This window comes from Phalacrocorax carbo, chromosome 3, assembly GCF_963921805.1.
Source record: "Phalacrocorax carbo chromosome 3, bPhaCar2.1, whole genome shotgun sequence".
NCBI classification, from domain to species: domain Eukaryota; kingdom Metazoa; phylum Chordata; class Aves; order Suliformes; family Phalacrocoracidae; genus Phalacrocorax; species Phalacrocorax carbo.
The window spans coordinates 125,560,953-125,582,276 of record NC_087515.1 but is presented as its reverse complement, the minus strand read 5'-3'; the positions used below and the strand labels follow the sequence as shown (position 1 = coordinate 125,582,276).

Sequence of the window (21,324 nt, the reverse complement as noted above, 5' to 3'; positions counted from 1 at the left end):
GCACAGCTCGTTTGGAAGCCGATACTGTGTGATGGGATCCCTCGGGGAGACAGTACATAGTGGTAACTGGTGGCATTTACCCAGCAGATGTCCACAGAGCAGGTATCTTGCAAAGGCATGCCTCATATTCACAACTATTGGTCCCTGTGGCATGGAGGAAAATCATAAACCTGAAGCTATCTTGAAGCTGCTTGGTTAGGGTAGGCTTCATGGCTAGCACGAGCAGCGCCAGTTGTTGTTACTCAATCTAACTGTTCTTTGAGCATGGAAATATTTGCTACTTGATGCTCATACCTGTGCTATGGAGCTAACCTGCACCAGGTTTATCTCCAGGACAAAAGGCAGAGTCTAGCCATGTCCGTACCATTAAACTCAGCCTCCAGCATGTATTGGCTCCACCTAAACTGCCTGCTGGGAACCATCCCCAGCCTCTGCCAGCTTTTAGACTGCATCTGGAAATTGCAGGGAGAGCACAAAAGCCAAGCTTGTGCCAGGGGCAGGTCTATGGCTAAATTAAGGAAAGGTGTTGGGCCTAAGCTTGCCTTTGCTCTTGTAACTTGAACAGCAAAGAGAAGAAAAAAATAGCTTTTCATGTAATGTCATCTAGTCATTTGAGGCATATACAATAACTTCTGGCTCTAGGTATTAATTTTGCCTTCTGCAGCAGTGCGCTTCAGGTTTTGATGAGGGTAGTCATGTGCGTCTGAGTGTTATTAATGAACTAGCCAGTTATTTCATTTACCAAATAAATCCCAGCAGGAATTTCTCCTTAAATGCCCGCAGGTCTCTACTGGGGAAGCACTGTCTCCCTCCATTTTCACACAATTCGTATGAATTCCTTATACATGTGAAAAATATGTCACCATTAAAAATAATCATCAGCTGGAATTAGGTTAAAAAGGACTGCATGGAATGGGAAGTTAGTGCTTCTTTGGAAATTCAGAGAGGATTAATGAGCTGTCACTAGTATTACATCTTTTCTGCTATTGGAAGGGAAAATCTCGATAGCCCTCTTTGTTTTGATTAAGAATATGAAAAAGATCTGCAATAGGGAATGGTAGGGGAAAAGGTGAGAAAGTAAAACTGAAATCTAACAGTAACGAGTAAAACAGAAAAAAAGGTGGGTTTTTTTTAAACTTTTGCACCTAAAAAATTTCAGTACTAATTACTTGCACCGTATGCAAGACATTTTAAGCTGCATCTGTTTATGGAAATCACTACCAGAACACCTCAATAATGTGACGTTTTAAATCTTCTTTTTCATTTTCCCTCATGCTGGTTTTCCGGGGACCTTCTTCTTCGGTATAAGCCTTGGTCAGCTTGAACAAGAAACCGATGCTGGGTGAAGTCATCGGACATGGGCAGGAGTTTGCGTTTATTCTTCTGTAGCTTCTGCTGCTGTTCAGGGATATACTGGAGCAACAGTTCCTATCGTCCATATTTCAAGGACTAGGCGTAAGGACTGTCATGTTCTTGGATGCTCCCAATACCACACAACTGGAGGGGACCTGCAAGTCTCTGCCAGCTTTCCTCAATTAATTTGAAGGGTCAGACAATGCTGCTTATTATCTGTGCTTGAGCAGAGTGGTGTCACCAGGCTGAGGCACAGAGGGACAAAAGACAGGAAAGGCAGTTTTTGGATGCCTCGTGGGACCCCAAAGTGTGTCTCTGAGTCGGTGCTGTAAATGCACCTTCCCTGTTCTGCAGTGCCTGTAGGCAGAGCTTGGCTACAAGCTTAGGGGCATATATACAGGTTGTGCAATCCTTCATCAGAAGAGATGATAAGTTCGTCCCTGCTGTCTTACAGCACAGCCTCCTGGACCGCTGTGATATTGCCAGAGTCGAGGAGAAAGCAATCTCTGCCTTGACAAATCTGTGGCAGATGTTCCAGCTTGCCTCTCAGGTAGAAAAGAGGGGAATCACAGAATCCCAGACTGGTGGGGGTTGGAAGGGCCCTCTGGAGCTCATCCCGTCCCACCCCTGCTGGAGCAGGCACCCCCAGAGCAGGGGCACAGGACCGCGTCCAGGCGGGGGGTGAATGTCTCCAGGGAAGGGACCCCACAGCCTCTCTGGGCAGCCTGTGCCCCTGCTCTGGCACCCGCACAGGGAAGGGGTTTGTCCTCATGTTCAGGTGGAGCTTCCCGTGTTCCAGCTTGTGCCCGTGGCCCCTTGGCCTGGCGTTGGGCACCACTGAAAAGAGCCCGGCCCCATCCCCCTGACACCCGCCCTTCAGATATTTATAGGCACTGATGAGATCCCCCCTCAGCCTTCTCTTCTCCAGGCTGAACAGACCCAGGTCTCTCAGCCTTTCCTCACGAGGGAGATGCTCCAGCCCCTGATCCCCTTGGCAGCTCTGCCCTGGCCTTGCTCCAGCAGTTCCCTGCCCTTCTGGCACTGGGGGGCCCAGAACTGGCCGCAGCCCCGCAGCTGTGGCCTCTCTGGGGCAGAGCAGAGGGGGAGGAGAACCTCCCTCGCCCTGCTGCCCACACGCCTTTCCATGCCCCCCAGGACACCGCTGGCCCCCTTGGCCCCAAGGGCCCGGTGCTGGCTCAGGGAATGCCTCCTTCTGCCTGAAGTTTCTGGTGCCAGTAGGATTAGATCCTAGGACCTTTCAGCAATGGGCGATCAGGAAGAGGAAGGCTGGAAGATCACCCCTATTTCCTTTTGGTGACTTTTTCCGTGTTCAGCCATGGACGGATTTTGATCTTCATGATGTCAGAAGTTGGTGCAATGATTTTAGCAGAGCTTCTTCTGATTTACACCTCTCACATAGTGAGGAGCAGAATACAGTCTTAAACTGTAGAAGACATTGCTCTGGTTACATCTGCCATTTTAGCTTGAATATATTTGCTCCTGATCTCTCTGCAAATGCAGAGGTTGTTATAGACCTCAAGGCTAACCTAGTTGTGGTTAAAACTTTCTTCACTGCCCAGCCTGGGCTCGCTGCAGTTTCTGCACCTCCAAGAGCATAAAGCAGTAGCTGAAGTCTTGTGAGTGATGAGGCTGTCAACACTCAGGGGTCACAGCTGGCAAAACAGGGACTGAATCTTCCTGAGTTATGTGAAGAGATTTTTCCATGCCTGCCCCATGATATCCACGGCATGGCTATTCAGATTTCTGGGGTGTGGTGGACAGAAATCATGCTCTACACCAAAGGATCAATTGTCCAAAGTCGTAGGTCACAATTAAGAACGACTTCTCATGCTATTTTGTTAATGATGACTGCATTTATTTTCAAAGGGGATAAAAAATTTAGGCCATCAGAGCACAATTCCCAAGATCTCTCTCCTCCTCCTGGCTGTGGGTGATCAGGAGGCAATGGCCTTGCTGACAATTCCCCGTTCTGAGCCCCAGTTTCTTCGTCAGTGCAGCGTGAGTAGCAATCCCTGCATACTGAGTAAAGCACTTGATTTCCTAATTGCAATGATTATAGAAGCACTGAGGAGTCTCACTTATTATTCCTGAAAGCCAGCTCTGTGACAGTCCCTGCAACTATTTGGCATACCACCAAATGTCTGCTTTTTGCTATTATGGTTTCTTATTCCTGAACTAAAGGGGATAAAATTAATCCTGGGTTGAAGAGTGCGGCTTAATTACAACAGCAGGTACCTTCTGTTTGCTTGGGTACCTCCTACGGGTGGTGCAAGCCTCAGTTCGTGAGTACAAAGGACTTTCAAATTGCTAGATGGAAGGAGTGATTAAGGTTCGAATAGCACCTTTGGGCTTGGAAAGCTTGATTATTATTAATGATTTTTTTCTTTGTCGGTGGCAATGGGCTATGCAATAATGTCAGCTGCAGTGCCTTTGCAGGACTAGCTGTGCCTGGGGAAGTTGCTACGCCAAAAGCAGCACAGACATCTGATGAGATTTTTTTAAGCCATCTTCCTGGGCTGAACACATCTAGGCTCCCTGACTGTAGAGTTAATCAAACCTCCTCTTGACTTGGGCTTGGGTGGGAGCTAACCTAGAAAACTGTTCCCAGTTTTTGGAGATGCCTGCCAATGAAATGTGGCTGGATATAAGATCTAGAGGACCTGTGCCCTACACCTCAGAACCTGGAGGGATCAAACCACTCCTCACCAATGAATCGTTTAAAGCGCTTTGTGTTACTCTCACAGAATGACAGAATCCCACATTGGAAGGGACCTCAGGGATCATCTAGTCCAACCTTTCTGGGAAGAGCCCAGTCTAAACAAGATGGCCCAGCACCCTGTCCAGCCGACTCTTGGAAGTGTCCAATGTGGCCGAGTCAACCCCTTCCCTGGGGAGATTATTCCAGTAATACTACTCACGTTTTATTAGATGCTGACACAACTCACATAGTTGGCAAACAACAATGTCTTTGGACACAGCAAATATGTGTTAGAGGGGAGAAAAAGAGCACAGATCGTTTCAATACCGGAAGGCTGAGATATTTTGCAGGGCCTGCAAGAGAGCAGCAGAACAGCCCTGAAACTTTCTGTTTCCAGTCCTTGCTGCATCACGATAGAGGTCAAGTGAGAGTTGGCCAGACCTTCCCTCCAGAACAGGGTCTGAATCAGCCAGATGTCCTCTGAGAAGACAGGCAGATGGCTGAGCGGGGACAGCATCTTCTGAGGATACAGGATGAGAAAAGTGGAAGACAAAATACCTTCTCTTGAGATTATTATAAGGGAATATGGGAAATAAATAGTCTTATGGAAGAGAAAAGGGGTCCTACAGGGAAGATGGAAAAATAATGGTTATATTCCACATTTACCCATCTGTTCAGGAAAGACAGCCATTCTGCATGGAGAAGGTGGGCAAGTTAACAGACATTAACCAAGGTATTCTTCATATTAACCAGTATCTTCATCAATGACATATACAGTGGGATAGAGGCCACCCTCAGCAAGCCTGCAGATGACACCAAGCTGGGTGGTGCAGTTGACACACCTGAGGGATGGGATGACATCCAGAGAGACCTGGACAAACCCCACCTCGAGAATTGGGCCTGTGTGAACCTCATGAGGTTCAACAAGTCCAAGTGCAGGGTCCTGCACCTGGGTCGGGGCAGCCCCCGGGATCAGCACAGGCTGGGGGGTGGGGGGGTGGGGAGCAGCCCTGAGGACAAGAACTTGGGGGTGCTGGGGGGTGAAAGGCTGGACAGGAGCCGGCAACGTGCGCTCGCAGCCCAGACCCCCAGCCGTGCCCCGGGCTGCATCCCCAGCAGCGCGGGCAGCCGGGCGAGGGAGGGGGTCCTGCCCCTCTGCCCCGCTCTGTGAGACCCCCCTGCAGCGCCGCCTCCAGCTCGGGGCTCCTCAGCACGGGACAGACACGGGGCTGTGGGAGCGGGGCCAGAGGGGGCACAGAAATGCTCCGGGGGCTGGAGCCCCCCTGCTGCGAGGCCGGGCTGGGAGAGCTGGGGTTGTGCAGCCGGGGAAGGGGAGGCTGCGGGGAGACCTTATTGCGGCCTTTCAGGGCTTGAAGGGGGGCTGTAGGAAGGGTGGGGGCAGCCTCTTTAGCAAGGCCTGTTGTGACAGGACAGGGGGTGACGGTTTTAAACTAAAGGAGGGCAGATTTAGACTGGATATAAGGAAAAATATTTTTCATAGTGAGGGTGGTGAAACCCTGTCCCAGGTTGCCCCGAGAGGCCATCGATGCCCCCATCCCTGGGAACACTCAAGGCCAGGCTGGACGGGGCTCTGAGCAACCTGCTCTGGTTGAAGATGTCCCTGCTCATGGTAGTGGGGGTCAGACTTGATGACTTTTAAAGGTCCCTTTCAACCCAAACTATTCTATGAGTCTATGATTCTATGGTATTTCTAAATATTACATTGGCAGGAGCAACTCGGTGTCCCAGGGGAGAGAGAACGTCTGGCCAGAGGAGATGGGATCTAAACATAAAAATGCACATTGGTTGTATTTACACTTACCTGCAGCGGCCTGGGACACCACAAGGAGAAGCAAGAGCAGGAAGTGCATCTTCATGGCTTTGGCTGACATGGTGGAGTGTCACCACAAAGGTGCTGAGAGCAAGAGATGCTGCAAGAGGAAGAAATGAACCTGTATTTATAAGGCTTTGAGGAACGCGTTCTGCAGGGATTTAGCAATTGTATTTGGGTCCAAATAATATATTTAAAGGATGCACTTTGCAGCTTCTAATTACACACTCTTGTGTGGATAGATACCATGAAACATCCCCACCCAAAAGGAATTATCCTCTTAACACCAGCACCTGCTGGCTCCCATGTCCTGATCCAAAGCTCCACAAGCAGCATAGTTGGGCACATATTTCAGCAACCATTTAGCCAAAGCAATGACCATGCGAACAAGGCCCAGTTCACATCAAGCTATTTGCATACTCAAATCCTGATAAGATGCATCTTTGCCTCCAGAAATTCAGATATTACACAGAAAGGAATATTTTTTTTCCCATTTTAGACCCCAAAAAAAGATTGCCCAAAGCCACGCTGAGGCTGAATCCACAATCAGTCCCACCAAGATGTTACACCTCTCTGTGTTCACCTCCAGCAGCTGAGAATTCTCTGCAACTCCTTGTGCTCGCACTTCAGGAGGGGGTTAAAATATGAGAAGGTGCAGCAGGGAGTCCCAAAAAAATCACCTGAACGTTGGAGAAACAGATTTTCATGGGGGAGCTGGAGGACCCTCGTTTGCTAAGATCGCTAAATAAAATACGGAGAGGTGACTTTACCATCTTCTGGATGTAGCTTCACTGGAGACCTGAGGAGTTTTTTAGCAAGAGAGGCTCCTGGGTGCTGAAATCCAACCGGGAGAAGCGCAGCCAAACCAGTGGCTGGAAGGCAGCCAGGGCACCTGGGAGTTGGCAAACTGGGGAGGGTGGCTAGCTCTGGGAATGGCTTCTGGAAGGTTTTCTGGCTTATTCCTTCTCTGGTTAGCATTGCTTCGGGGTAGTAATGGCATGTCTCGTGTGGTGTGGGAATTTATTCCTGGCCTGGGACAAAGCCTTTGGGCAGGATTTTGTCACCGGTCACTTTGAGACTGAGAAAAGACAGCTGAGGCACCTCGGGGTGGCTCCTTCCTGGGGATGACGGCGATGGAGCTCTGCTTCGCCAGAGCTGGGCCCAACAGCTCAACACTGTTACTTAATGAAAACACGTTGCTGAATACGGACACGGCTACCCCTTCCACCTGTGGCTTTTTTAACCCACTGGCCACCAAATCCATACACCGGAGTTGAGCTGAGGCTGCAAAGATCCCAGAATCCCAGAATCCCAGGTTGGAAGGGACCTCAGGGATCATCCAGCCCAACCTTTCTAGAAAAAGCACAGTTCTTACATCTAGGAAGGCGCAATGTTCTTACATGCTCGGTAAGAAACCCATGCTGGAGACCAAGGAAAGACCCTTGTGGTGCTCCCTCGAGGAAGGAGGATCAGGCGATGACATCTCTGAGCAGTTTGGCTCCCCGGCCAGCAGCACATCCACAGCCCTGAGCACGCACAGGATATTTAGTCCATCGCTCACATGCAAATATCGAAAAGGGGTGTTACAGAGCACGGCAGGGACAGGCATAACGTACGGGGGATCTATGGAGAACCCTGGAAACTGAGCTTTCGTATTTCAAAAAGCCCCCTCTCTGGGACTCAGCTGAATGGGTGAGACATTTTCCTCCAGTTAAGCAACAGGAGGAACTGGGCTTAGTTCCCAGGGTTGCAAAAAAACCTCACTAAAATTCCAAAAAACACCAGTGAATGGGTGAAAGCCCCCAACCACCCCGACAGCCCGGCTGATACACAAACCCTTGGGAGCCTCCTGCATGATTTTGCAAAAACAATGACAAAACCTTAGCTGATATTTGGACTTATTAAATTATAATAGCCCGTTGTGGTCTTTCCTGAGGATTTATTTTCTAGAGAGCATGTGCTCCTGAGGGGATGGAGTCCGCTGGGCTGGAGATCGGGGGAAAAAAGCAGGTAGGAGACGTCTCTGCACGCACAAGGGCCCCTGCAACCAACGGTTGGGATCACGGTTCACCAAGGTTTCATTTCTGAGGCGGGGGTGGGGAAAACCAACTGAATTAATGTGCGGTTCCCTGCACATCACGTCCCCGCTGCCACCACCGCTCGTCCCTGCGGTGGACGCGCATCACTTGGGGACAGCGGGACGGGCTTCTGCGAGCGCGCATCAGCTCGGGGGATACCGGCCTTGTGCGAGTGCACGGTAATCCCGGGGGTCTCGGGGCAACCACCGCCGGCCTGTGCTGCCGCCACAACCCCGGGGCGGCCGCGTGACGCCAGCAACGTGACGTAAGACTGCCCGGCGGGGGAGAAGCGCGGCGGCGGGGCGCGGGGGAGGCGCTTGGGGAAGTGCCGGGTGGGGCATTCCCCTTCCTCCTCCTCCTCCTCCTCCCCTTCATTCTCCTCCTCCCTCTCCTCCCTCCTCCTCCTCCTCCTCCTCCTGCGCCGCGGTGCAGCCGCCGCGCAAGGGGCGCGCAGGATGCGCGGGGCCTTCCCGGGGCTCTGCTTGGCGCTGCTGGCGGCGGAGCGCGCAGCGGGTGAGGGTGCGCGCAGGGTGCGCGCAGGGTGCGCGGGGCTGCGCGCACGCGGAGGGGGGGGGGGGGCGCGGGGTCTTGGGTCACCCCCAGCTCCGGGGAGGGGGGGAGGGCGGGGGGGGGCCGCCCTTGCGCACCCGCGGAGGGTGCGGTACCCACGGACAGCAGCGCTCCAGGCGCGGGCTATCTGCATCCGTGAAGAACCCAGCCATTTTCTTTATTTTTAATCTGAAAAATTAAAATTTTTGAAAATTATTTTGGTTTTTTTCATTATTTATTTGGAGCCCTTCTCCCAGCGGTTTTATCAGAGCCCTTCATGTGGCGACGGCTGTGCCACAGCTGACAAGACACTGGCAGCCGGCAGCTGGAGATAAGCCGGGGACAAGGGCTGCAAACCCCCTCGGCGGCTGGGAGTTGAGTTTAGGGCGGGTTGTGGGCAGCACCTTTCAGTTGCTGGGTGCGTGTCGCCGTGGCATCCCTCAGCGGGGCGTCTTTGCCGTTCTCCAGGGCTCTGCGCTGTCATCCACTACCTTGTCCGCGGGCAGCTGGGCTGGTTCGGGCTGACCGTCGCCTGCGTGGTGCCCGGCTACGCAGCTCAGCTCCTCAGCATCCTCTGGTTCAGGGCCGACGGCCACCCGCCCGGCTGCTGGCTCCTGGTGCTCCACGTCCTGCAGCTGGGCCTCTGGAAGCGGTGAGAGATGCTCCCCGTGGTCCGTCCAGCCCCCACCCCACCCCAGGCGCAGTCCCTAACCTGATAAAACCAGGGTGGACATCCCGTCATGGTGACTCTTGCAGGTACTGGGACGTTTTGAGGACGGTGGCGAAGGCGGGTGGCAGTGCCCGCGCCAGGGAGGTGCTGGCGCAGCACGGGGACGTCTGCGTGCTGCGGCTCCTGGAAGCCCTGCTGCAGACCCTGCCTCACCTCCTGCTGCAGGCCTACATCGTCGTGGCAGTTGACCCAGCGGGCTTCGTCCCCGGTGAGCTGGGAATTCCCTGGAGGATGCTGCAAGTCGCAGAGGGGTGATGTATTTGGGTGGGGGGATGCACGTGCCCACCTGGCAGGGCGCGGGGCAGGCTCTGGATAGAGGAGCATGCTGCAAAGGGGCTGGGAAGCCCCAGTGCAAAGCAGCGGGGACAAATGTGGTTTAAAGATCTGCTGTGGTTGAACGTGGAAGTCTCTGAGCTATCCACGGCTTTTCCTGGCCTATATGATCATTCCCTATGGCGTATAGGGGACCTCCATGGCAGACAGTGCCTTGGCCAGGTTTGAACCCAACACGTGTTCCTACTGCTGGTCCAGCCCTAATTGCAGCGCAGTGCGGAGGATTTAGGGTTTTGGGGCTGCTTCGTAGAAAAGGTGAACTTCCCGCTGCATTTCGCAAAGGGAGAGGCTGGAGGCTGGAGTCTCACGTCAGTGCCAGTCCCTGGTCCGGTCGCAGCGACTGGAGATGGACGCGCCCTGCCGCTGCAGCGCTCTGCCCGTGGCAGAGAGCGGTCAGAGGATTTAAGCAGGGAGATGCCAAGCATGCAATGGAGCCCAGATTCAGCACAAATTGGTTAAAACACTCCAGTTGGCAGGAGAGGGGGGTGTCTGGCTCGTATCGGGATGCCGTGCTACCAACAGCTCTTTAGCGTTAGATATGGTCCTGCAACGCAGCCGGGTGTCCTTCAGAGCGCCTGACTGCTCCTGTCCCCGTGCAGGTGTCAGCGCGGGGCTGTCCCTGCTCTCCCTCGCTTGGGCTTTGGTCTCCTACAGCCGCTTCGCCTGCCTGCTGAAACCCGGTCACCTCTGCCCGCCGGCCGCGGCCATCCTCTGCCTGCTGCTCTGGAGGACGGGGATGCTGGGGACCAGGGTCCTGGCCCTGGTGCTCTTTGCCAGGCTGTATTCCTTTTGGGTTTTTGCTGTGGCAGGTAAGACCTGTGATCACCTTCCCCCCGTCCCATCCTGCTGTCAGCCACAGCTCCTGGTACTGGAGCGCTTTGCAGCCTCCCCCAGGAATGGCTTTGCCCTTTCGGTCCCTTCCCCTTGCAGGTGTCCACTGGTTGCTCATGTCCTTCTGGCTGGTGGCCCAGCAGACGAACATCGTGGCCCAGCCCTGCCGCTGGAGGCTGTTCAATTGCCTGGTGGGAGCCGTGTACATCTTCTGCTACGTTAATGTCCGGGCCGGTCCCTCCAAGCACAGGGTGGCCGTGTTTTATGCTGTAAGTACCCAGGATATTCTGTATTCCACATGGATACAGCTGCTGGGGAGAAGCAATAGCTTCAGACTCTTCTTACTCATCTCACACATCACCACTTGGTAAAATCCAGCATTTCCCACGTCCTGACAAAGCCACGTGGCCACCCAAGCTTGATGCATCTTCTGCCCTGGGGCTTTGTTTTCTTAGTAGCGGCCATACAACGTCTTAATAACACCAGAGAGGCTGTGCTGCTCTGCAGTTATTTTTCATGGTAAAAAACGGTTGAGACCTTGCATAAAGTTCAGTTCAGCAACGCTTATGTTTTAAGTGACAAGGAAGGTGCAAAATAAATGAGTAAAATCTAGAAACCGGGTGTTTTCTGTCATCGCAAGCCCATTTAAAGCCATCGGAAGGATAAAAGTGGCAACGCTCTTTGCTCTGCTCTGCAGATAATGCTGATGGAAAACACCCTCCTGCTGCTGCTGGCCACCCGGTTCCTGCAGGCAGAGCTGAGGACCAGCCTGTGCGTGACCGGGGCTGTCATGTCAGGGTCTGTAATAGGTAAGATCTACTGGTTTTTAGAGCCTGGATTGCCTGTTTAGAGATTAGCTTGAGTAAATGAGCATCATCAGTTATTTCAGTTGCATCAGACTATTTGCTTTATTTCTTCCAGCTTAAGCATCTGAATGAATTTGATAATAAGTAAATCCGCCTTGAGTTTCATTTCTTCATCATTTCGTAATAGCCCGTCCCTGAAGAGGGAGGCTTGCAGAAATGATCGAAACGTCACCAAATGGCTCAGGTGCCGCTGCCAAATACAATATATGCAATTTTGATGCGCATCTGTTTGTGCTTTCTGGGATCTTGGTGCTGGGTGATCGGTGCAGGCAGTGGTATAACACAGGGGATCGCTGCAGGGAAACGTTTTCATCTGAGCGTATACTGATGATTTATGAAGGTGGCTTGTGATTGATGAGGCGTCACTGGGTATGTTTTGGAAATATGCTGGTGTGGGACCACGCAGAACTGCAGCAGCTTTCTCCCACCCGGTTTGCTTTCAAAGACCAGTGCTGCTTCTGTAAATGGAAAAGCTTTTTGTGTTCGTGGGGAGGGCTTTTTGGTGCGTGACGGAGGAGGTACTCCAAACCTCACCCGTACCCTGCCTTACTCCATACCCTGCCCATAAAGCAGGCAGCAGCTATGCCCAGGTGGTGCATTTAATTCCCTAAAGCTTTAATGCACAACTCACTGAAGGAGGGGAGAGGTCGTACGATGCTTGCAAACCACCCATTGGCACCTCTATTTGCAAAACCAGCTCTGGGCAGGGATGGGAGTTGCTGTTTGCTGGGTGAGGTCCCCGCCAGTCTCATGCGCTCCCCATGGGATGGAGGCAGAGGGAAGCTGTGCCGCCCGCACGCTGGGCTTTGTGCATCTCCCCAGACCAGCTGCACGCAGATCTGGAAAAGGAGCGATTCCCCTGGCCTTGAGCGAGCTTAGGATAGAACTAGGAAGGTGCCTTAAAAACCTGCTGGCGCCTCATTTAATGGCTAGCGGATGGGAATGCTGTGAGATGGGGAGGATTCCTGCATCACACACCTCCTCCCTGCCCCGTGCCATGTCTGCTGGCCTCAGCGGCTGCCTCGCTGTGCACTTTCAGTCTGCAAATCAACCCAGATTAAATTCGGTCTTGAGAGCGTGCTCAGCACTCCCTTTCCTGAAAGCTGCTCAAGTAGGATTCTTGCATCACTAAAAACGCTTGAAGGGCGTCTGCTCGGACACTTGATGCCCAACAGCATCTCTGCAAAAGGTCTGATGATCTGGAGGTGTCAGCGAGGTCTGGTTTCTCCTCCACACCTCACCAAAACACTGCTGGGACTCATCCCTTGACACCTTTCTGCTCTCTTTCAGGTGCTGCAGCTCTGGTGGTTTATTACAGCCTGCTCCATCCCAAGTCCGCAGAGATCTGGCAGGGCTTCCTGGAGACGACCTGCAGTGCTGCAGCCGCCGGTGAAGATGAGTTTGCGGGAGATGGCTCCCAAGCAGGGCAGAGCTTGGGAATTTCAGGAGTCAGGCAGTCCTTGACAGGGGAAGGAACCACAGCAGATCCCAAAACTGGGAACAGCTCATCGCTCCTGCAATTCAGAGGGTGTTCGGAGGACAGCTGGACGAACCACCACCACTGGCTGCTGGTAAAGCTGGCCTTGAAGACAGGAGATATGTCCACAATCAACGCAGCTTTTGGAGATGGTGGTGTGGGAGAGGTTTACCCTGGAGGATGGATGATGGGGAAACTCAGTGGTGTTGAGCCTGGGGCAAACCTTTCACTCCCCACGAGGGAAATCGGTCCTCAGGGTGTTGAATCTGGTCTGACTGATGAGAAATTGCTGGCAGCGGGGAATGGAGGAGGCGGCAAACCCAGCACCGGCGCTGTGAGAATGGCACGGGAGGACGGAGCAGGGCAGGAGCCTGGTTTTCACCCGACCATGTCCTTTCCCAGCAGCTTCTCCCCAGATCCAGCCGAGGGCTCCTCTATATATTTCAGCGCGAGCGCGGGAGGCATCTCCTTGCCCGGCACGGGGACAGCCACAGCTACGTGCATGGCCCTGGTGCAAAGGGATGGTGAAGCCCACGCTCCTCCAAGCTGCCTGAGAGGAGGAAGAGGAAGGGATTTATCCTTTGAGATGGTGAGCATCAGCCCAATCCTGGGCACTGGTGCCCACAAGCATCTGCAGAGCAGCTCTTCCCTCGGCAGCACAGGCGGCTCTGGGGTGGCGGGTCCCCCCAAAGAAGGCTTGGAGCCCATGGGGCCAGAGGGTGCCCTCATGGCATCACATTGCTTTTGGGACACCCATGCTTGTGACACACAGGAGACTGTCATGAGGAACAAACTGAGGCCACCATGCTTCACCTCCACCCCCAAGGCTGACCCTAGATGCCCACTGGGAAGACTGGGGGAGCTGGGAGAGGGGACAGACCCGTCTGGGTTGCTGGAGTGATTCTGTAAATTGCTGCACCGTCACCATGGGTCAGCATTGGGGTGACCACCTCATCGACAGGGTATGGCAGGAGGTGGTAGGATATTAATGCTGGCCATGAAGACTGTCCCCATGGTGCCCCTGCCACCGGGCAGATGTGGTCCTTCATCACTGGGACATCACCTTCCCTCGCAGTGCATCTTCTATTTGCAGTTTTGGAGACCTTCAAAGGTCTTAAAAAGCCTTAAAATTCCAGGTTTAGGTATTTATTAAACTTATTTATGTAACAGTCCTGCTAGGCAGCTGGAGCATGCTGCCTTTGATGTATTTGTCACGATGTCTTGAATCATGTCCTTTAACGAGTGCCTATACAAGCTGCTGCCCTGTCCCAGCACGGAGATCTGGCTGCTGTCTCCAGGCGCTGCAATGCTGGCCAAAGCAGGAGTCTTCTCAGGACAAATAAGTGCCTAAACCAGAAAAATAATGAATTTTACTCTGAGGTGCCCTTCCTTTTGGGCAGAATAAGCCCTAAAGTAAGGCTTGGTGGTGCTTGATTTATTTTTTCCACACCACGTTCATCGTGAGAGCTTTACCAACTCCATTTTCTGGGGCCACATAGGAGCCCAGAGCCTCTTCATACTGCAAACCAAAACCTCAGGACTGTGAATTACAGACAAAAGCATGCCCTGCTTGCTTGTGTACTGTCCTGCTTCCACAAGTGGCCTTTTCTGCCCAGCCTCTTCCTTGCCCCCTTCCACCCAGCTGCAGATAATCCACATCTGGCTGGATGCTCCCTCCTAAATTTAGCCTCAAGCCAAATCTCAAAATAGATCTACATACTCCTGCCACTGTAAATTCCCCATTGCAGGCAGGGTTTATTTATATGGGGAACTAAAATCCTCAATACCGTGGTCTCAGAAATAGCTAATGCTTCCAGCCGGGCTGGGTGGACACGGGCTTGTGCCCAGGACGTGGTTTGATGTGTTGATTGAGGTCTGGTCAGCTGGGTGCCAGCTGGTGCACATCTGGCTGTGCCCTCCAGCTGTTGCCCTCCTGTGGACAGAACTCCAGCGGTGGCACAGGGCAGGAAAGGCAGCAGGAAGGGCAGGCACGCGATGAATTATTTAAAAAAGCTTCCCTGTAGCGTTCACTCCTCAGGACTGACCCAGCCAGGTGTTTCTTCAAGCTGATCTGGGCACTGAAAACCCAGTTGGTGCCGGTTTCGGAGCGAAGCTGCTTTCCAGCGTGGTGAAAGCTCCGTGTCTCCGTTCGGGCGCCAGCACCGCCGTGCTGTGGCTGTGCTCTGCAGGGAGGAAGCAGCCGCAGCGGCTTTTGCGGAGTCCTCCTCACTATGTGCATCACACAGAAGGCAGCAGAGCTGCCGTGCCATTATGGAAATTTTTTAGTTTGTTTTTCTACCTTTGATAATATATAATGATGATTTTAAAAGCAAACCAGCCTTTGCTGTGTCTGTGTCTCGTGTCAGGGGTGCACAGAAGCATGGAGAGGTCCTCTGTGGACCTTGCTGTAGGGGATGTTGGGCCTTGTTCTGCTGCGTTGCAAGCGAACTGCTGAGCAGCTTCCTGGCTGGATGTGACTTCACCTCCTCCCATCTCCTTTGCAACTGTTCTCCCATCAGATTTTCTACCCATTCTGCTTCTACCCACCCCAAATCATGCTTTTTGTTTAACTGAGCATGATTTTTCCCTTTCTCCAGCTGGAGGGTGTGCAAAGATAGGACACAGATATGAACAGGCACAGGACTCCACAGCTCTTCCTTTCTCTCTTCCCCATACTTTTCTCCTGCAGCCCCAGGTCAAGTTGCCTGTCAGGGCTTTGAAGAAGGGTTTGCATCCCAGCATCTTTCTAGCTGGGGCCACCTCAGTCTGTGGGACCTGGGCACTCCGATGTGGCACGCACATAGCAGTGGCTGGGGGGGTTTGGTTGCTGTGGGCAAGCAGCAGCTCAGGAGAAGCGGAGAAGGCAAGCTGGGACATTGGCAGCTCTTCGGGGTGGGGATGCAGATGTTTACTGGCCAAATTTCTGTGCCAGGTAGCGGATGCTGGGAGGAGGGATTGGTGATGTCTTCCCTGCCCCATTCCCTCTTGCCAGAGTGGGAACCCACGTTCACTGCGGGGGTGGCTGGTGGCAGCCGCCCCTGTCCCCCATCCCCCGATCCAGAGCAGGGTGGGTGATGCTGAACGAGGCAGTGGTACCTGCTCACCCTATCCCCAGCCAAGGTCAAACCAGGTCTAGCACAAGGAAGTCCTTTCCCTCCCTGAGCAGGACCATTCTCTTCCTAACCCAGAGCCTTCGCTTTAGGTTGGAGAAGCCCCACGAAAGGGGCTGTCCCTTGTGTAACTTGGACTGAGAGATCTGATTTTAGTGACCTTGAGGAGAAACACTAACATGACAAGAATCATTGAAACTATATGCTAAATTAAGACTGGTAATATTTGGGGTAGATTTTGAGCATTTGCTGCAGGTAGTAAGAGCATCCAACCCTAACATCTGAGGTTGGAAAACAAGCCACCAACCCAAGGATGACGGTGCATGGCGTTGTGCTTGGTGCGAATCTCTCCTCGGATGCTCTACTCAAGCCACAGCAGTGCTGACCTTGGCTCTACACCCTATGGCTGCAGTCCTACGTGCCCTAATTGTTTGCATTGACTACAAAAATCACATGCTTAGGAGGTCAAGTGATGACTATCCAAATTATGGGCTGCCCACAAACCTGTGCTGGGTATCACAAGACAAGGTCAGGCAGGAAAAAGCAAATGCATTAAGGGTTTGCTGTTCTGTCCAGGGCCTTGAGACACAGAAGGACTTACACCTTCCTTGCAGCACTTGTGAGTAATTTAAATGTTTTTCACCCAATAAATACAGGGTTGCTGCTGTTACCAGCAGACCATAGGCTTTGTGCTAAGTAAACTTGGGCTTACCAGGGACTGCCTTGAACAGCCATGGCTCTGTTTTAGCTGTAACTGCAAAAATTAATGAGGGTCATGAAACGGTTGGGAGAGCTACATCCTGCAGCTAAATGCTAGCTCTGTGGTGGCATGGGTTAACTGTACATGGTAAAGGTCCAACAGCACTGAGCAGCCACCGTGAAACTGTCCCATGGACCGGTCAGGAAAGAAAATACAGCCAAACTGACAATTTTAAGAAAGTAGAGAAATACTTTTGGGCACAGGAGACAGGCATGCCTGAGGATTTTTCACTTCTCAGAGCACATCCATGATGCAGGGAGGGCCTGGAGGTGCGCCGTGAGCTGACACCTCTGACCCTGGAGGAATCACAGAACCCCACGTTGGCAGGGACCTCAGGGATCACCTAGTCCAACCTTTCTAGGAAGAGCCAGCCTAGACAAGATGGCCCAGCACCCTGTGCAGGCGACTCTTGAAGGTGTCCAACGTGGCCGAGTCAACCCCTTCCCTGGGTTCCCTTCCCTTGTCCTTTCCATGGGACTCCATGTAAAAAGGGAGTCTCCATCTTCTTTGTAGCTGCCCCTTAAGTACTGGTACATGGTGATGAGATCTCCTCTGAGCCTCCTTTTCTCAAGGCTGAACAAACCCAGCTCTCCCAGCCTGTCCTCGTATGGCAGCTTCCCAGTCCTTTGATCATCTTGGTGGCCCTTCTCTGAACCCCTTCCAGCCTGGCCACATCCTTTTTGTACAGCGGGGACCAGAACTGTACACAGCACTCCAGGTGAGGCCTGACAAGCGCTGAGTAGAGCGGGATGATGACTTCTTTCTCTCTGCTGGTGATGCCCTTTTTGATGCAACCCAGCATCCCGTTGGCTGCCTTGGCCACAGCAGCCACCGTTCACTCATGTTGAGCTTCCTGCCCACCAGGACCCCCAGGTCCCTTCCCACAGAGCTGCTCTCCAGCCAGGTGGAGCCCAGTCTGTGCTGCACTCCCGGATTATGTTTTCCCACGTGCAGGACCTTACACTTGTCCTTGTTGAACTTCCTAAGGTTCTTGCTGACCCACTCCTCCAGCCTATCCAGATCTCCCTGCAGAGCAGCTCTCCCTTCTGGAGTGTCTGCTTCCCCACTCAACTTGGTGTCATCTGCAAACTTCATCAGGCTACACTTGATCCCGTTATCCAGATCACTTATGGAGGTGTTGAAGGAGGTGGTTGTGGAAATCCCAGGTGGATCGAGGAGTGGCCAAGAGAGGGGGGACTCTGGGGACAGCTCCGGAGGGAGCATGGCTGGGGTACGGATGGGGGTGTAGGTGTGGGGCCGTGTTCCCATGGCTTTGCTCCCTGATGATGGGAGATGATCACTGGTGAGATCCTGTTGTGCTTCCCCTCACCTTCTCCTTGGGAGCAAAGCGAAATCAGGTGAAATAATGTGGATTATCTGTCCTTAAAGTCTTCCAGCCTGCATGAGAGCCCTGTTGCACCCAGGGTCCAAGTCCTGTGTGCCGGGTACAATCCCAGTGCTGAACTACAGGTCTCCACCTATAGAAATGTCCTATATTTAGTTAAATCTAAAGCCCACTTTGGAGTAGGACTGTTCAGCTGCAAATCACAGCTCCAGATACCCCTCCCCAGCCTTCCCATCTCTGCGGGAGTGGGAAACTCGAGATGCCCCAGTGAGCTGACGCACATCCAGATTTTTCCCCAACGCTGCCAGACAGAAGTCACGCTGGGGAGGTGTTTCTCCCCGTAGCTCCTTGTTCCTTAGCCACCAGAGGGAGATGCTGCTCAAGGCCACAAAAGCAGACGCCTTGTTCCAGACCTTGCGTTCCCACCCAGCGCCTGGGTTATGGGAGAAGAGGGATGCGCAGGACTGATGCTGCTGTGGCATTGCAGATGGGGGCTGGCGGGAGCGAAACTGGGGGCTCTGGGATACTGAAGATGGCTGATACACTGCACAGTGAGTGCCTGGAGGAACACGGCCATGGTTGCAGGATGCTTCTTCCACCTCCCCAGGCATCACCAGGCCACGGGGAAAGCTTGGAGCCCCTGCCAAGGTCTCACTGAGGTAATATTCAGGGCCGGGAAGGGTGATATCCATCTGCAAATATCCCACGGTGACTTCAGGTCCAAAGGTGGTTGTGCAAGGGGAGCTGCCACCGACCACATTGGACGCAGCATGGGAACCTGCTGGTTTGGTAGAACCAGCTCCAGCTGTCGCCACCGCGGTGCTGAGACCTGATCTTCGGCGGCGTACCCATGGAGCAGCGCACGTGGGCCTGGGTGGGCGACGTGGTCGCTCCCCGCTCTGGTCTGTCTTCACATCAACCTCAGAGCGCAGAGGTCCCACAAGGCCCAGCTCCTTGCTCTCCCTGGAGCAACGCGGTCCTGGGCGAATCCAAACCCGGGGCGTGAAGCTGCACGAGAAACTGCAGCTGGGGGAAAGTGTGGCGGAGGGGCGACGAAGCAACTGCTCAAGGGAACCGGCTGCCTTTTCCTCCCTGTGTCCCAAATGCTTGAGGACACCAAAGCAGACCCTCTGCTACTTCTTCAGCATTTCCTAGGAAAGCTCTTTTCAGATGAGATACGTTATCCTGAGCTAGACCCGAGGATCTGCCCTGCCTTGGGGGATGCCCGTCACTAACGTTTGGGCTTCAGCCACTGCAGAAGGCCTGGAGTGGGGGGTGTCTCCAACCCATCACACTTGGCCAGATCATCCTGCGCTGTCACCTACCCTGGAATGGAAGATTTCTGCTCATTTGCCTCCTGTGAGCCTTTACTGTTTGGTTTGGTTTTTACAGAAACCCCCTGCAGCGCTTTAGAGAGGCGGAGACCCGCGCCCCAGCCCAGGAGAGCTCAGTGCTACCGATGAGAGGAGCTCTCATGGGCTGCGGAAGCGCAGCAAGGGAGCGGAGAGCAGGAATCGACGGTGAACTTTGACAATGCAGGGAGTGACCCGCAGGCCCTCGAGGAGAACTGGCTGTGCCGCTCACCGGTGATCTGGAAAAAGCAGCGAACAGGCAGGAACAGAGGCTACGTCCCTAATAAATTAAACAATACCTGGGTGAGCACCTGGGCTCGGGGCCGTGGCCGTCCAGCCCGCTGGCACTGCCCCCTTGGCTTGTTGTTTTGAATCGGTCACTCTCATCCCTCTTTCAAGGTGAAATAAAATAAAGTGCGTTGGAAAGGTACCGATGGGGCACAAGGGTTGGCAGCAGCCCTGCCCCAGCCCTGCTGGGATCTCTCCTTCCAGCAGCACCATTTTCTGCCTCCCTCTGCAGCCTGGTTTCCGAGCTCTGCCCGCGGGCGCCAGGTTTCGGGGTCAGTTTTGCTCGACGTGCGGTGAAAAACATTCTCTCCAGCTCCGAGATGATGTAAGCCTCCTCCTGAACCCAGGAAAGATTTACCCGGAAAAACATCTTTTCATTTCCAAATATATTGGAAGACAATGCTTGGGCATTACAGAAAATGCAAGTATTTGCCCTGGGGTTGCTATTTGCTTGGTTTTTGCCAAGCTGAAACTCTGAATATTTTTTTCCCCCTTATTAAACAGTTTTGATTTGCCTCCAATCCCTTTTTGGTGTCTTTACTATTCCGGTAAGTGGCTTTGCCCAGGCTGCATCTCGGTGCCCATCGCTCTAAGGCTAAACAATAACACGGGGGGGGGCGTAAACACGGCTAATCGGGACTTGCTTAATACAAACGACTGCTTAATGAGAACCCAGGGACTGTGCTTCCTGTGCTGGATTTGGCTGGAGGAAAACGCTCTGTGCTCTCAACACCAGGTTTGAGACGGCTCAGTTCCCTTGAACGCACTTGGAGCGGCTTTTCCCCCCTCCCGTGAATCCTCCCCCACGGCCACGGGATGGGATCTGCCACCACGAGGGATCTGTGGGGATCCAGGGATGCTGGAGGGGCCGGGCCGGATCCCGCGAGCTAAAGGAGCTGGTGCTTGTTTTGCTTGAAGGGACATTTTTAAAACAGAAGTCCTCTTTGTGCCTTGCATTCTCTAGGCAAAGCCGCCGAAGGGCCCTGCCCGCTCCCCGTAATGGCCTTCACGCTCCCTGGGGGGCTTTGGGGGGGCTTTTTAAGGGACTGGTTTCAATAAGTAACAGTGAACGTGGCACTGCTCTGCCCCGGGGACTCGGCTGAATCATCCCACCATCAGTGCTGCGAAGCGTCCGGTGGCCGCTGCATCCCAGCCCCAGCTGGCATGTGGGTTCGGGAAGGGGGTGGGATGGGGAGGGTGCCCCACGCCTCTGGCCTCTCCCCGGTTAATGGGGAAGGGGGGGAGATTTGGGGTTCGGTGCTGGGGCTGTGGGCTCGGGGACAGTGCGGGGGCAGGTGGGTGTCAGGGTGTGCGCAGGGAGGTGGGTGCTGGGCCACGGGTGGGTGCCGGGCGCTGTTGTGGCTGGGCGTGCGTGGGGAGGTGGGTGCAGTGTGGGCAGGTGCCCAGATGTGCACGTTGGGTGGGTGCAGACGCTGGTGGGCATCCAGCTGTGCACGGCGGGTGGGCACAGGTGTGGGCAGGTGCCCAGATGTGCACGTTGGGTGGGTGCAGACGCTGGTGGGCATCCAGCTGTGCACGGTGGGTGGGCACAGGTGTGGGCAGGTGCCCAGATGTGCACGTTGGGTGGGTGCAGACGCTGGTGGGCATCCAGCTGTGCACGGCAGGTGGGCACAGGTGTGGGCAGGTGTCCAGATGTGCACGGTAGGTGGGTGCAGATGTGCCTGGGCACCCAGACGTGTAC

The 21,324-nt window shown here is 53.8% G+C and overlaps 1 protein-coding gene across 1 annotated transcript; it reads left to right on the top strand.

The window, feature by feature from the left end:
- Positions 1-8,352: 8,352 nt before the first annotated feature.
- XKR5 (XK related 5) lies at positions 8,353-13,938 on the top strand. Its single transcript, XM_064448246.1, has 7 exons — positions 8,353-8,494; positions 8,999-9,182; positions 9,287-9,468; positions 10,193-10,402; positions 10,524-10,693; positions 11,122-11,233; positions 12,581-13,938. The coding sequence occupies exons 1-7, from the start codon at positions 8,437-8,439 to the stop codon at positions 13,666-13,668; spliced, it is 2,004 nt and encodes a 667-aa protein (XP_064304316.1). The 5' UTR covers positions 8,353-8,436; the 3' UTR covers positions 13,669-13,938.
- Positions 13,939-21,324: the final 7,386 nt, after the last annotated feature.